General features: G+C 39.6%; 1 protein-coding gene across 1 annotated transcript in view; it reads left to right on the forward strand.

Annotated features, from left to right (window-relative positions):
* TRPM6 (transient receptor potential cation channel subfamily M member 6) overlaps nt 1-13,004 on the forward strand; it is a 137,852-nt gene that overhangs the window by 89,614 nt on the left and 35,234 nt on the right. The window contains exons 24-27 of the mRNA XM_060014622.1: nt 87-280; nt 3,123-3,255; nt 10,714-11,846; nt 11,992-12,104. Of these exons, the coding sequence (XP_059870605.1) occupies nt 87-280; nt 3,123-3,255; nt 10,714-11,846; nt 11,992-12,104 (1,573 nt within the window). The remainder of the gene's footprint in view (nt 1-86; nt 281-3,122; nt 3,256-10,713; nt 11,847-11,991; nt 12,105-13,004) is intronic.

Genomic DNA, 13,004 nt, shown 5'->3' on the forward strand with positions numbered 1-13,004 from the left:
AAAGTTGGAAAATAAAGCAATAATCTAACTGTTATGTTTCAGGATTCCATATTAAAACACTGTCCTTCTCTTACTACAACTTACAGTAACGTTTACATAGATCTGAAATCCATTTCAAATAACCTGTGGAAATACAATCGCTATCGCTACATCATGACCTACCACGAGAAGCCTTGGCTGCCCCCGCCTTTTATCCTGCTGAGTCACATTGGTCTCCTCCTTCGCCGTCTTTGCCATCACCAAGTTCCAAATGACCAAGAAGAGGGTGATGTTGGATTAAGTAAGTTTTCATTGGTGGGGCAGGAGGAAGAGAGTGCAAGAGTGGAGATCCAAGGTGAAGACACCTGGAACGTTGTCGATTAAATTCAGGGCACAGGATGGAAGGCTCTGGGAGTTAACTGACCAAAGAGTATCAGCTGAGCACCTGGGTCTAAGTAAATGCACGGATCTCATTACGTGGTTGTACCTTTCGCTAAAAGTAGCTGATACTTTGAAAGAAAGGAATAGGTAGGAACAGAATCTCTGCTTGGATGTGTAAAGGCTTTTTGTCACCTGGAAAACCCCGTGTTTTTACTCTGCTTAGCTGGGAAGATGTCAGAATAACTCCTAGAGAGTAGTCAGAGTGACCCATACTTATTTCCCTGTTGTTGAAGATGGACTCCAAATTGAAAGGATACAGAAGGTCTTGTGGACTAAGGGAAATAGATAAACCAGACTTTGCTTAGTTTATTCACCAGAATCATGGCTCTCTGGTTCTCTACTCTACTGAATATGGAGATGATTCTTTATAGATATTTCATATTTTCAAGAACTTCAACTCAGGATGCAGAAATGTGGATTGTCTTTTTTTTTTTTTTGGGCAAAGCTTAACTCGACATATTTTGAGATTTTCCTAGTTCACTTTGCTTATCCATATGTAGCATGATATGACTGTCATACTGATTGTCATAAGAGAACATTCCTTCTTGTGGTTCAGAGATCTTTCGTAGTTCCTCTAGGCCCGCTGGTACTAGGCCCATTTCTAGATAATTCCTAGATATAGAGGAAATGGATAGCATAAATTCACAATCCTTTATCTCAATCCCTAAATTCGAAATACATTTGAACATGGAAAGTCTTTTTCTTCGTAAGTTGGAGAAAGACTCATTTGGACAGAAGAGGCTAACGGGACTAATGTAAGCCATTTATCCTCTTTATCCCTTGTAGTATGGATATTCATTGATTTTTGCTGCAGAAATGATGTGTTTGATTTCAGGGTATTGCCCTAGCTACAACTAGGGATTTTACTTCATTTATGGCATATGCACTATATTACCTTTCCAAAACTAGAAAACTTCTGATTTCTGAAATGGACTGGTTCCAGGAGTTTCAGATAAGGGATTGTGGACTATTTACACATTTCGGTGGGCCCTTAGGAGGACAGATGTTATCACAAGGTTGACAGGGTGACATGCTTTTGCTCCTGTAGTTGAGTAGTTGGCTCCGTGAAGTATTTTCTTCTCTTGAGTCACTTGGTGATTTATTTTTCTTTTCCATTTCTTTCCCCTAAGCGATTCAGCCTTTATATGGAAGTCAAAGCACAACTGAAGTTAATTTAAAGGCTTATAATAATATTATAATTTCCCGGCTTCTAATGGAGTGCCATCCGAGAACAACTGTAATCTAACAGGAGAGTGTGAACCACTTGAGAGATCCTGGGATTAGCTAGGATTTGGCCCCGTTTTCTAGTACCATAACAAACAACGCTTTCCTGGGCTTACCTTGATCTGAGCTTATAGGATGATTTTGGTATAAAACTCGAGGAAATATTCTGATGGACAGAGGTACATTCACCCTGAACTCTGGGAAATTCTTGAATTTTTGTGAGATTGCCTTTGATTCTCTGTATTGAGGATCAAGACGTTTGCACATGGGGAAGCAGTGCCACCTGGTGGACAGTCACAAGAACGTGCCACATACTGCAAGCTGCACCTATCATTGGAACTGCTCTGTGGGTTGTTTGCTCTCAGGAATCCACAGAAGGCTCAAATCATACAATTCTAAAGTTCCTTACTCATACAAGATTCTTTAATGCAAACACACATTTAGAGTTGAGCGGGGATGGGGATTTTTTTGGTGTCTGAAAGATGCTTCCAAGCCATAAAAATCAGAAAACATTATACCTTTGAGTTGTGAACACCTTTTATGGCTGAGTAGTTTCTTTTAGTCATCTTTTAAAATGAATATTTTTGTCTCTCATTTTATTGGAAAATTACAGAACATTTGCATTTCTAATAAATTCTGGAGAACTTTAATGGTTCTTTTTTTTTTTTTTTTCCTAATTTAGGTGAAATGATTGAAGGAAGAGGGTATTCCAATTTTTCCCTTTTTGCAACAGCATTTTTATATTTAACAAGGATTAGAAACTTGCTCAAAAGATAATGCATTTTTCTGCTAGGTCAGAGTAAGAGTCAAGGTGGTAGACCAAATGTGATTGCTGAAGTTTGATGTAGAATTGCATTACTTTCATAACATCATGAAATGACTTGTCTTTTAATGAATTAATTGTAATTGTCAAGGAAGAAGTATAGCCTTGATTGGCCATTGACTCGTCATAATGTCTCTTTCTTCAGTAGAAGAACTTAGTATGTACAAACTCAGTGTATATATAAACTTAGTGCAACGAGGTAACACTTTCTTATACTTACTGGATTAATTTCAACAGACTTTGACTTCTTCTAACCTTGATTTTAACCTGTAGGTTACTTATTGTCATTCTGACAGATAAACCAGTTGGTGGAGGAACTTCCATATGCATATAAATGTGGTGAATTTTTATGTGTAAAAGTATTCTAATTTAAGAAAATATTGAGGATGAAGTATCTGTTCCATGAGTCACCTTCAAATTCCCACATCTGTTTATAGGACAAAAAGGAAAGACCCAGCCTGGTGTTTCCAGTTATTTCTACATAGTGCTTCCCAATTAATATTAGGAATACAGTGTGACAAGGCAGCAAACTATTATTGTGCAAGCTATGGTTTTATCCATTTTTAATACCAATGGAAGAAAAGTCAGACACTGTATCAGCTTCCTGTGGAGGATGAATAATGATTCTTTTTATGCACTATACTTATTTCCATAGAACTCTACCTGAGTAAGGAGGATCTGAAAAAACTTCACAGTTTTGAAGAACAGTGTGTGGAAAAATACTTCCATGAGAAGATGGAAGGTCTGAATTGTAGTTGTGAGGAACGAATCCGAGTGACGTCAGAAAGGTAAAAGTTATATATGTATTTTCACTCTCTAAACTGCTACCTAAACCTGATTCTACTAGAATGTCTGAAAAAAGTAGAAAGGTCTACTTTTAAAACCCAGAGGTTTCGATTTTCTAAAATTTCCTCTAGTATCGTATAATATTCATGCAATCAGTGCACATTTATTGAGCATCTACTATGTTCCAGGCAGTCTTCTAAGTTAGTAAAGATAAATGGTGAATAAGAGAGCAGGGGCCCTTCCTTCATAGCATTCACATTCTAGTGCGTGCATGTGGAGGGGTGGGGATGGAGTGAAGGACAAAAAAGATATATGTAATTTAATGTCAGACAGTAAAAGAACAATGAAGGGGGGAAAAAGTAGTATAAGGGAATAGAGATGGATCGTGGTGAAGGGTCTGCTGGAGTTGGGGGTTGGGTTGGACCGCTTTGGGAGCCTGGTGTAGGAAGGTCGCTCTGAGGCAGCTGAGGAGGAGAGACTTGAGGGAGGTGGAATGGAGCAGCAAACGTGGATGCAGGTGAGTCCAGGAGCAGCAGGGTGCTGGTTGCACTGGGAATCATGGAGTCATAGTCGCGGGGTGCCTGACTAGCACTTGTGCAGTGGAGTTGAGGGCAGATTCACTGAAGCGTGTGGAGGGTGAATAGAAGTAGAGACAGTGATTAGAGGCAGATTTTCTAAGAAGTGTTTCTCTGAAGGGAGGTAAAGAGGGGTATGGGGACATGGTGCGGTCCTTTTGTTTCATGTGGAGATAATAAAAGTAATATATTTGTTACTGGAAAAGATCTACCAGCAGGAGCCGGAGGGAGGAGGTGATTTGCTGAGTGAAGTCCTCAGGAAGGGCAGTTAACGGTGGGGGCCAGGAGAGAATATGGAGAGTGCTCCAGAGATGCAGCCAGGCTGCGGGAACGCAGTTCTCACGGCAGTCATCAGCTGAGGGTGTCTGTGGGTGTGTGTGATTTGGGGGGGCCGTTCAGAGGCTTGAGGAAAGAGGAGGCGTGTTGGAGAAAGTGGACAGATGTAGAAGCTCGTAGGTCAAAGCTGCTGTTCATGTGCCACTAATCGCAGGTACACAGCACTGGATCAAAATATGGACTGCATGTGATTGTATGCATTTAAAAAATTTAGAAATAATTGACATATTATGTTAGTTTCAAGTATACAACATAATGATTCGATATTTGTATATTGTGAAATGATCACCACAGTGAGTCTCGTTAACGACCATCACCATACAGTTTTTTTTCTTGTGATGAAGTGTTCAAGGTCTACTCTCTTAGCAACGTTCAAATGTACAATACAGTATTATTAACTAAGTCCCCGTGATTATATGCATTTTTTAAAACGCAGCATTGCTTTCTTAATTGGAAGCACATTGGCAGAAGTTAACTGTGTTCTCTTACTTTTGAATACACACGGACCTGACTATAAAATGTTATACCTAATTATGCATATATATTTTCTGATGTCCAAATAGATAGATAGTGAATCCTTAAATATGGCTTTATTTGAAATTGAATCACCTTAAGAACTTTCTAAATGGTCACCTTGGGCGTATGACTTATTTCTGAACTTTTAAAATTAATACCATATTTATGTAAATATATTTTAGGTAGCTGATTGAATTTCAGATCAAATTTTAATAGTGAGGAAAAAATCGAGTATCAAATAACAATTTGTGAACCCACAACATTCTATTTTACTTAAATAATATCTTTAGGCCAAAACTCTGTGAGCTTCCTTCTTTCCCTTTCGCCTTTCCACACGTTCTGCCTCCTTTGTAGCTATGCTCATTGAGGCCTGCGGGCCAGCTTGGTTCTGCTTTGTATATGTACCCAGATAGGAGTTTACAGAGCCGGCATGAAGTCCTGCTTCTAGCTATGTGTACTTGGGCAAGTTTACTCTGGGCCTTGTTTTCTTCTCTGTAAAATGGACACAAAAATAGACCTACCTTTTAGGGTCGTTGTGAGGATTCCATGGGATAATATAGATGAACCGTGTGGCAGTGTGCTAATGGATAGTAAGGGAGTAGTGAAAGTTATCTATTATTATGTAAAATTAGGCTCCAATTTTGTGAGTATAATTTCTTCCAAAATACATATTCCCTTCCAAACCTTAAGAAAAGGGATGTAAATAGATAAGATGGGTCAAGATAGGCACCTCCGCTCCCCAGTATTATGCACTGGAACAAGGTCATGGAGAGCCCTTCACTTTACACTATAAACTAAGGAAAAATTTTAGATGGTCAAACAGATTTACCTTCTAGGTTGTTAGCATATGGATTTGAGGAGTCAGAATTGGAACTAGGGAGACCGCTCGAGAGATTGATACAACACACAGATGACGCCCAAGGACTAGCCAAATTGGTGGTGGCATTGAAAGAAGTCCATTTGGTCTGCTGTAACAAAATACCGTAGACTGAGTGCCTCATAAGCAGCAGAAAGTTACTGCTTACAGTTCTGGAGGCTGGAAGACTGAGATTAGGGGGCAAGGACGGTCAGGTGAAGGCCCTCTTTGGGATACAAACTTCTCATTGTGTCCTTACATGGTAGAAGGGGCTAAGGAGCTCTATTGGGGTCTCTTTTATGAAAAGTAGAGCACTGATCCCATTCGTGAGGGCTCCACTGTTATGACCCAATCACCTCCCAAAGGCCCCACCTACTAATACCATCACTGTTGAGGCTTAGGATTTCAACGTGAATTTTAGGTGGGGACACAAACATTTAGGCCATAGCAAAGAAGATAAAGGCATATTTAGAGAGGACAATTCAAGAGGTGAGTTAAGGATTGGCTGTGGCAGTAAAGGAGAGAATGAAGTCCAGGATGACTCATATCTGTAGCAGGGTAATTAGGTGAAAGGTGGCACTAAAAGATAAAGAGTACAAAATGCATGGCAGGGAGGGTGGGGGAAAGCAGTGAGGTTTAGATTTTGTTGAGCCTGAGATTCTGGTGGTGCGTTTATCCAGAGATGTCTGGAAGGCTTTACATACGTGAATCTGAAGCCCTAGGGCAAAATTTGAACTGGACAAGGAAATTTGGGAGTCATCTGCGTATTTTAGGAAAATAAAATAATGACAGAGGAAGCGCTCATGCTCAGGAAGCAAGTGGAGTGAGGAGACTCAGTGGGTTGAGGGTCTCACCCTGAGAGGTGTCAACACCTGTATAATGGACCGAGGAAGAGGAACTAATGGAGAAGACTAAAAAGAATTGATCAGAAGAGTATAACGAAAACCAGGAGAAGGTAGTATCACGAGTCAAGTGAATACAGAATGAAAACTGGAGAACCAGACATTAAAAAAAGTAATTTAATAATAATAATTAGTAATAATAATACTAATAGTAAACTGAACACCAGTAATCATCATATGCTATCACATTTATCTTGAATTTTATTCTTGGGATTTGAGTAGAGAAGGATTAGATGGTAGATGGTTATGTAGCTTCTGAAAAATATTCTAGATGCTTTCAAGGGCTCTAGTATTTGATTATGAAGCCCTAATTTAACTTCAAAACACAGTCGATCAATTTTCCTTCTTGATAGAGCTATCTCACCAGCCCTCTTTTTACATGGTTGTCCTTGTTGAGGTCATTCTGGGGAGCTTGTAAATGAAGTATGGGAGAGAGGGAAGAATATTTTCCAGTGGTAACTCAGCAGTAGTTTGAAGAGGGAGCGAAAGGAAGTTAGGAAGATACTTGCATGTTTGCCTAACTCTGAAGAAGAGATTACCTATATCTTTACAGAGTTAAGTGAATTGTAAAAAAGGAAGGAGAACATATTAAGGCTGTTTCATATCTTACTTTCTCTATTTGGAACGCCAGCTACTTTTTGTCCCTAGTAACGTAAGCCAGTGTTTTTCCTCTCTATGTTCTATGGAGTAAGATGTTAACTAGGTATTTTTCCATATTAAGCATGTTTGGGTACGTCATATTTGGGAAATACTACATTTAAAAAAAGTTTAAACACTTTATCATAATGGGCATTGTGACTCAGTAGAGTTATAGTTTGAGCTCTTCCTATAATCATTTCGCCATGAAACCTTACTGAGAAACCTTTGTGAACAACTCCCAGCATGGAAAATGTGGGTGCAATTCATTTACCCCTTCACGGGACTCTAGGACCCCAATAGAACTTTGCCTGGATCCCTGCTGAGTTGCTGAGAGGTGCTGGAGTGCAGTGGTTAATGCCATTGTATATGGAGTCACACTCTCTGGCTTTGAAGCCTCACTCTGTCATTGACCATGTGACTGGCCATGTGACCTCTTTTCATGAAGGGATAGTAGGGTGGTCATGTGGATTAAATAAAATAATGTAAAATGCCTGGCACATAATGAGTGCTCAGTGAATATTATGATTATCATGATGATTATACTTGTTATAATTTCATTTTACAATATCTGGTCCAGAGACCCACAATGAAATAATAACCGTACTGGTTTTCCCACCACCCTCAAACCTTGCACAAAGGAAACTAAAATTACGAGAATTTCTTTTACATGTCAGAATGACTAAAAGACTAGATTAAATTAATGTAGATGGTAGCTGAGGGATATAATTAAAATATATTTCATAGGACATTGAGCTTTAGAAAAGAAGTGCCTTTGAAAGCAAGAGGACCTGATTTGAGAGTGACCCGGTTATTTGCCTAAGTCTCTATTGTAGCAATGTTACCTGTGCTGTGAATAGTTGCTGGTGTCTGTTGTATCCCTTCCATGTGACTGCTGCTAATGGAACTTAATGAGTTTCCATTACTGCTGTTTGGACTGTACAGTTTTTGAATTAGTTGAAACAGTGCACTAGACGGAGAGGCTCTAATTAAGCATATTTGGAAGGGAATATGCATATATTTTGTTCTCTTTTTTTCATCATCCTTGCCAATTCTAGGTTTATAGGTTCCAGAAGGTCAAGAAGCCTTTACTAAGGCGCTACTGAGTTATAGAAGTTGAAGCAAGAAAGAGAGGGTTCCACCCACATAGGTGACAATCAAAATTATACCATCCTCTTTATTCTTTAACTCCTATCTACAAAGCTTCCAGGAAGAAGTGGAAGATTTCTCAATCCATGTGACTTGAGATATATTCTAGAGAGGGGATGTCTAACACTATTTTGAGAAGTGCTTGCTACAGCTGAGTGCTAAGCTCTTCATGGTATAATTACTGCTTTTCCCAGCCCTCAAATAAGACTGGGGGCAATTTGTTATTTCTGCATACGGTCATGTCAGCCATGAAACTGTTGGTTTCCTCCCTTGCAATTTTTCACTTTATTCCTGTTTATCAAAGATTTTCATTATGGGGAAATTGGAAAGTATACTCCTTCCTCCAAATAAAAGAATGAAACAGGGAGAAAAGGAAGAAAAAAATGTCACAAGCTAGAGTCCACTGTGAAAAATGTGGTCTTTTTCCATTTAGTCTTCCAGATATTTTTAGTTAAAATTATACAGGTTTGCATTTTGTCCCCCTACCCACCTTACACATCAAAAACATTTCTCCAAGTAATTAAATATTCCTTGTAAACATATTTTAATTTTTACTGTTTCTTGACTTACAAAGTTTTTATCACAAATTTAAAAGTATATAATGCAGAACACCACAGACATCCACATCCCCACCCCTGCTGTCAGAAATAGACAAAGAAAATGACTACTAACAATGTAAGTATGATTTTTAATGGCTGCATAACATTCTATCTCATCTGTCTGCCTTAGCATAGTAAAATTCCTGCCTCTTTATTTGTCTTGGCTATTTGAACATTCCAATGTTGCATCCCTGCCAACCTTGAGTCACTAAATCTCTTTTTAAAAATTTGCTAGATTAAAAAAATGTCACAGTGTAGACGAACTCATTGTTGTCTTATTTTTATTGATAATTTCTCTGCTTACCTAATGAGATTGGATATTTTACCACGTTTCATTCTCTTTTGTGAATTATCTATTCATGTCCTTTGGGGTCTTTGTATTATTTTTCCTCAACAATTTGTAAAAACTTTTGACTATTTAGGGGATACAAACACCTCACTGTATTTGTTAGAATAATTTCCTGTTTATTTTTTGTTTTCAAATTTTGTGTTTTATTTTCATGTGTATGAGTTTCATTTTATGTAACCACAAAATATGTATTTTGTAATTTAGTTTATTGATTGTTAAGCTTAGATAACTGTATTACTTTCCTAGGGCTGCCATAATAAAGTAAACTGGGTGTTTACTGGGTGTCTTACAACAACAGAAAACTGGGTGTCTTACAACAACAGAAATTTGTTATCTCACAGTTCTGGAGGCTAGAAGTCCGAAATTACGATGATGGCAGGTCCATGTTTTCTCTGATGGCTCTAGGGAAGAAATCTTTCCTCGCCTCTTCTAGCTTCTGGTGTTTGCTGACACTCCTTGGTGTTCCTTGGCTTGTAGACTCATCACTCCAGTCATAAGGTGGTCTTCTCCCTGTGTATCGTCACACTGTCTTCCCTCTATGTCCAAATTTCCCTTTTTTATAAGGATATGAGTTGTATAGGCTTATGGCACACCTTAATGATCTTATTTTAACTTGATTACCTCTGTAAAGACCCTACTTTCAAATAAAGTCACATTCTAGGAGTACTGGGGGTTAGGATTTCAACATACCTTTTGGGGCGGTGGGGAGGACACAAAACAAAACCTATCCCCGTACAGAGGTATTTACAGAGATATATACAGATATATTTTCTTTGTTCTTTCTAATTCTCTAAATGAAATCAATTGTTACATTTAATTTGACTCTACTTGCAATTTACTTTTGTACTTGCATAGCTGAAGGTGCCTTGTGTTGCTTTTACATGAATCAATGGGTAGACATCATAATTTTGGGTTAAAGTATTCAAAGTCATTTAAAAATTTGCCTCGGGCTTTCTCTGAATGTAGGTCTTTTAAAATGGGTTTTGTTTGAAAGTTGGGATGCCTGGTTGTACTGTAGACTTGGAATATTATTCTAAAAGATCTGTAATTTTTTTTTCTAATTATGTATTTGCTTATTGATTCTGTTCCTATCATTCTAGTTTCTTCCTCAGGATTTCCTTTCTCTACCAAAATAGCACAGTGCTGGACAATAAGAGATATTAAAATGTTTGCCTTGTAAATTAATGAATATCTTAATGAATACAAATGGGCTGATTGATGAGATGATTGAAGGGATAACTAGCAGGAAGCTGGAAATGTGACTCTGAAATATTGGAGAGAAATAAGGGGTAGAAATACAATTTGTAATTTTCCTTATTAAGGTGATAGTGGGAATTACAGGAGTGGGTGAGATCACCTGGGATGAGAGTATGTGTTGGATAGAGAAGAAGGCAGGAGACAGACCTAACTTTGGGAAGCGGCTTAGGCTGAGGAGCCACCTAAGGATGGAAGCAGGACAGGAAGAGAGTAAGGCAAGTTCCCACTTACTGTGTTTATTGGCTTACTGTGCTTATTGGTTTTCTCCCTCCCTTTTTACCTTAGGGTTACAGAAATGTGCTTCCAACTGAAAGAAATGAATGAAAAGGTGTCTTTCATAAGGGACTCCTTATTGTCTTTGGACAGCCAGGTGGGACACCTGCAGGACCTCTCTGCCCTTACAGTGGATACCTTAAAAGTCCTTTCCGCTGTTGACACCTTACAAGAGGATGAGGCCCTCCTGGCCAACAGAAAGCATTCTACTTGCAGAAAACTTCCCCACAGCTGGAGCAATGTCATCTGTGCAGAGGTTCTAGGCAGCCTGGAGATCTCTGGAAAGAAGAAATACCAGTGTTATAGCATGCCCCCTTCTTTGCTGCGGAGCCTGGCCAGAGGCTGGCATCCCCCACGAGTGCAGACAGGGCCCTTTCTTGAGATTACAGACAGAAAGTTTTCAAATGTAAGAGATGACCAGGAAGAGCAAGAAACAGAAAATAGTATAGTTGCTTCTGGGGTGTCCCTGAACAGGCAAGCACACCCAAAGTATGGCCAATTTCTCCTGGTCCCTTCTCATCTAGAGCAAGTTCCTTATTCTGCAGAAACCAACTTGCCTCTGTCCAGACCATCTTTGGAAGCAGGTACAGATGTGCTGGCAACTGAACATGTCACCCAGAGTGCAGTCCCTGTTCATCTGATGTGGCAGACCCCGGTTGTCTCAGCCCAGGGCTCAGTGGTGGAAACCAAGGAGCAGTATGAGTCACTTGCTCAGTTACCAGCCAGACAAGACAAGGAGGAGCAAGTGCTACCCACATTGATTTGCACACCTGCACCCGTTAAAGTGACCTCCCTCCCTTCCCAAGTCAAGAGCATGCAAACTGGAGGTGGATATGTGAACTGGGCATTTTCAGAAGGCGATGAAACTGGTGTGTTTAGCACCGAGAAACAATGGCAAACCTGCTTGGCCTCCACTTGTAACTGTGACTCCAAACAGAGTGAACAATGTCAGAGGCAGATCCGGGACAGATCCCTATCTGATAACTCAACAAGATTGGCCCAGAGGGATTGCTCAGAGGTGGGACCATGGCTTCAGCAAAACACATCCCTTCGGATCAGTCCCCTTCGTAGAGACAGGCCCTTCATTAGGAGTCAGAGTTTGAGATTGCACAAAGAGGAGAAATTGAAGATCTGTAAGATTAAAAGTAAGAAGTAAACATATTTACAACCAGTATTAAATTCTTGCATTGCTACCATTCTCATTCTCCCCATTCTGTCAGTCCTTTCTGTGAAACAAAATGGTTCCGCCTACCATCTTACACTTTCTCATGTAAATCATTTCCCTTACAGATCTTTCAAAATCCTCAGAGATAGGACAGTCAAAATGGATCAAAGCAAAAATGCTAACCAAGGATAGGAAATTGTCAAAGAAAAAGAAGAAAACACAAGGACTACAGGTGCCAGTAAGTGTCTTTTGTGTTTTTGGCAATTGAGGTAGTATCCTAACTTAGCTTGGTTTTTCTCTATTCTAAAGTGCCACGTACACAAAATAGCATTGTCCTGGAAGGAATGAAGATGAAAATTTAAGAGTCAGCAAAGTGGATTTGCCACAATTCATTTGTCAACTCATATGTTGAAAGACATTTGTGTTATTTTCAGTTTTTGGCTATTCCAAACAAAGCTGTTATGAACATTTGTGTACAAGTCTTTGTGTGGACATACGTTTTAATTTCTCTTTGGTAAATATTTAGGAGTGGAATGCTAGAGTCTTATAGTAAGTATCTGTTTAATTTTAGAAGAAACATACATCCCCACCAGCTTATGAGTAGTAGTTTGAGAGTTCCAGTGGTCCACATCCTCACCAATCCTTAGTATGCTCAGTCTTTTTAATTTTAGCATATTAGTGGGTGTGTAGTGGTATCTCACAGTTGTTTCGTTTGCATTTCCATAGTGACTAGTGCTGCTAGGTATCTTTTCATGTGCTTATATTCCATCTGTATATCTTTTTTGGTGACATATCCATTCAAATCTTTTGTTCATTTAAAAAATTGGGTTGTGGGACTTCTCTGGTGGTGCAGTGGTTAAGAATCCGCCTGGCAGTGCAGGGGACACGGGTGCGATCCCTGGTCCGGGAAGATCCTGCACGCTGCAGAGCAGCTAAGCCCGTTCACTACAACTACTGAGCTTGTGCTCTAGAGCCCATGAGCCACAACCACTGAGCCTGCGCACCACAACTACTGAAGCCTGCGAGCCCTAGAACCCATGCACTGCAACTACTGAAGGCCATGCGCTCTAGGGCCCACGTGCTGCAACTACTGAGTCCATGTGCTGCAACTACTGAAGCCCACGTGCCTAGAGCCTGT

Source organism: Delphinus delphis, chromosome 6 (genome assembly GCF_949987515.2).
Source record: "Delphinus delphis chromosome 6, mDelDel1.2, whole genome shotgun sequence".
NCBI lineage: Eukaryota > Metazoa > Chordata > Mammalia > Artiodactyla > Delphinidae > Delphinus > Delphinus delphis.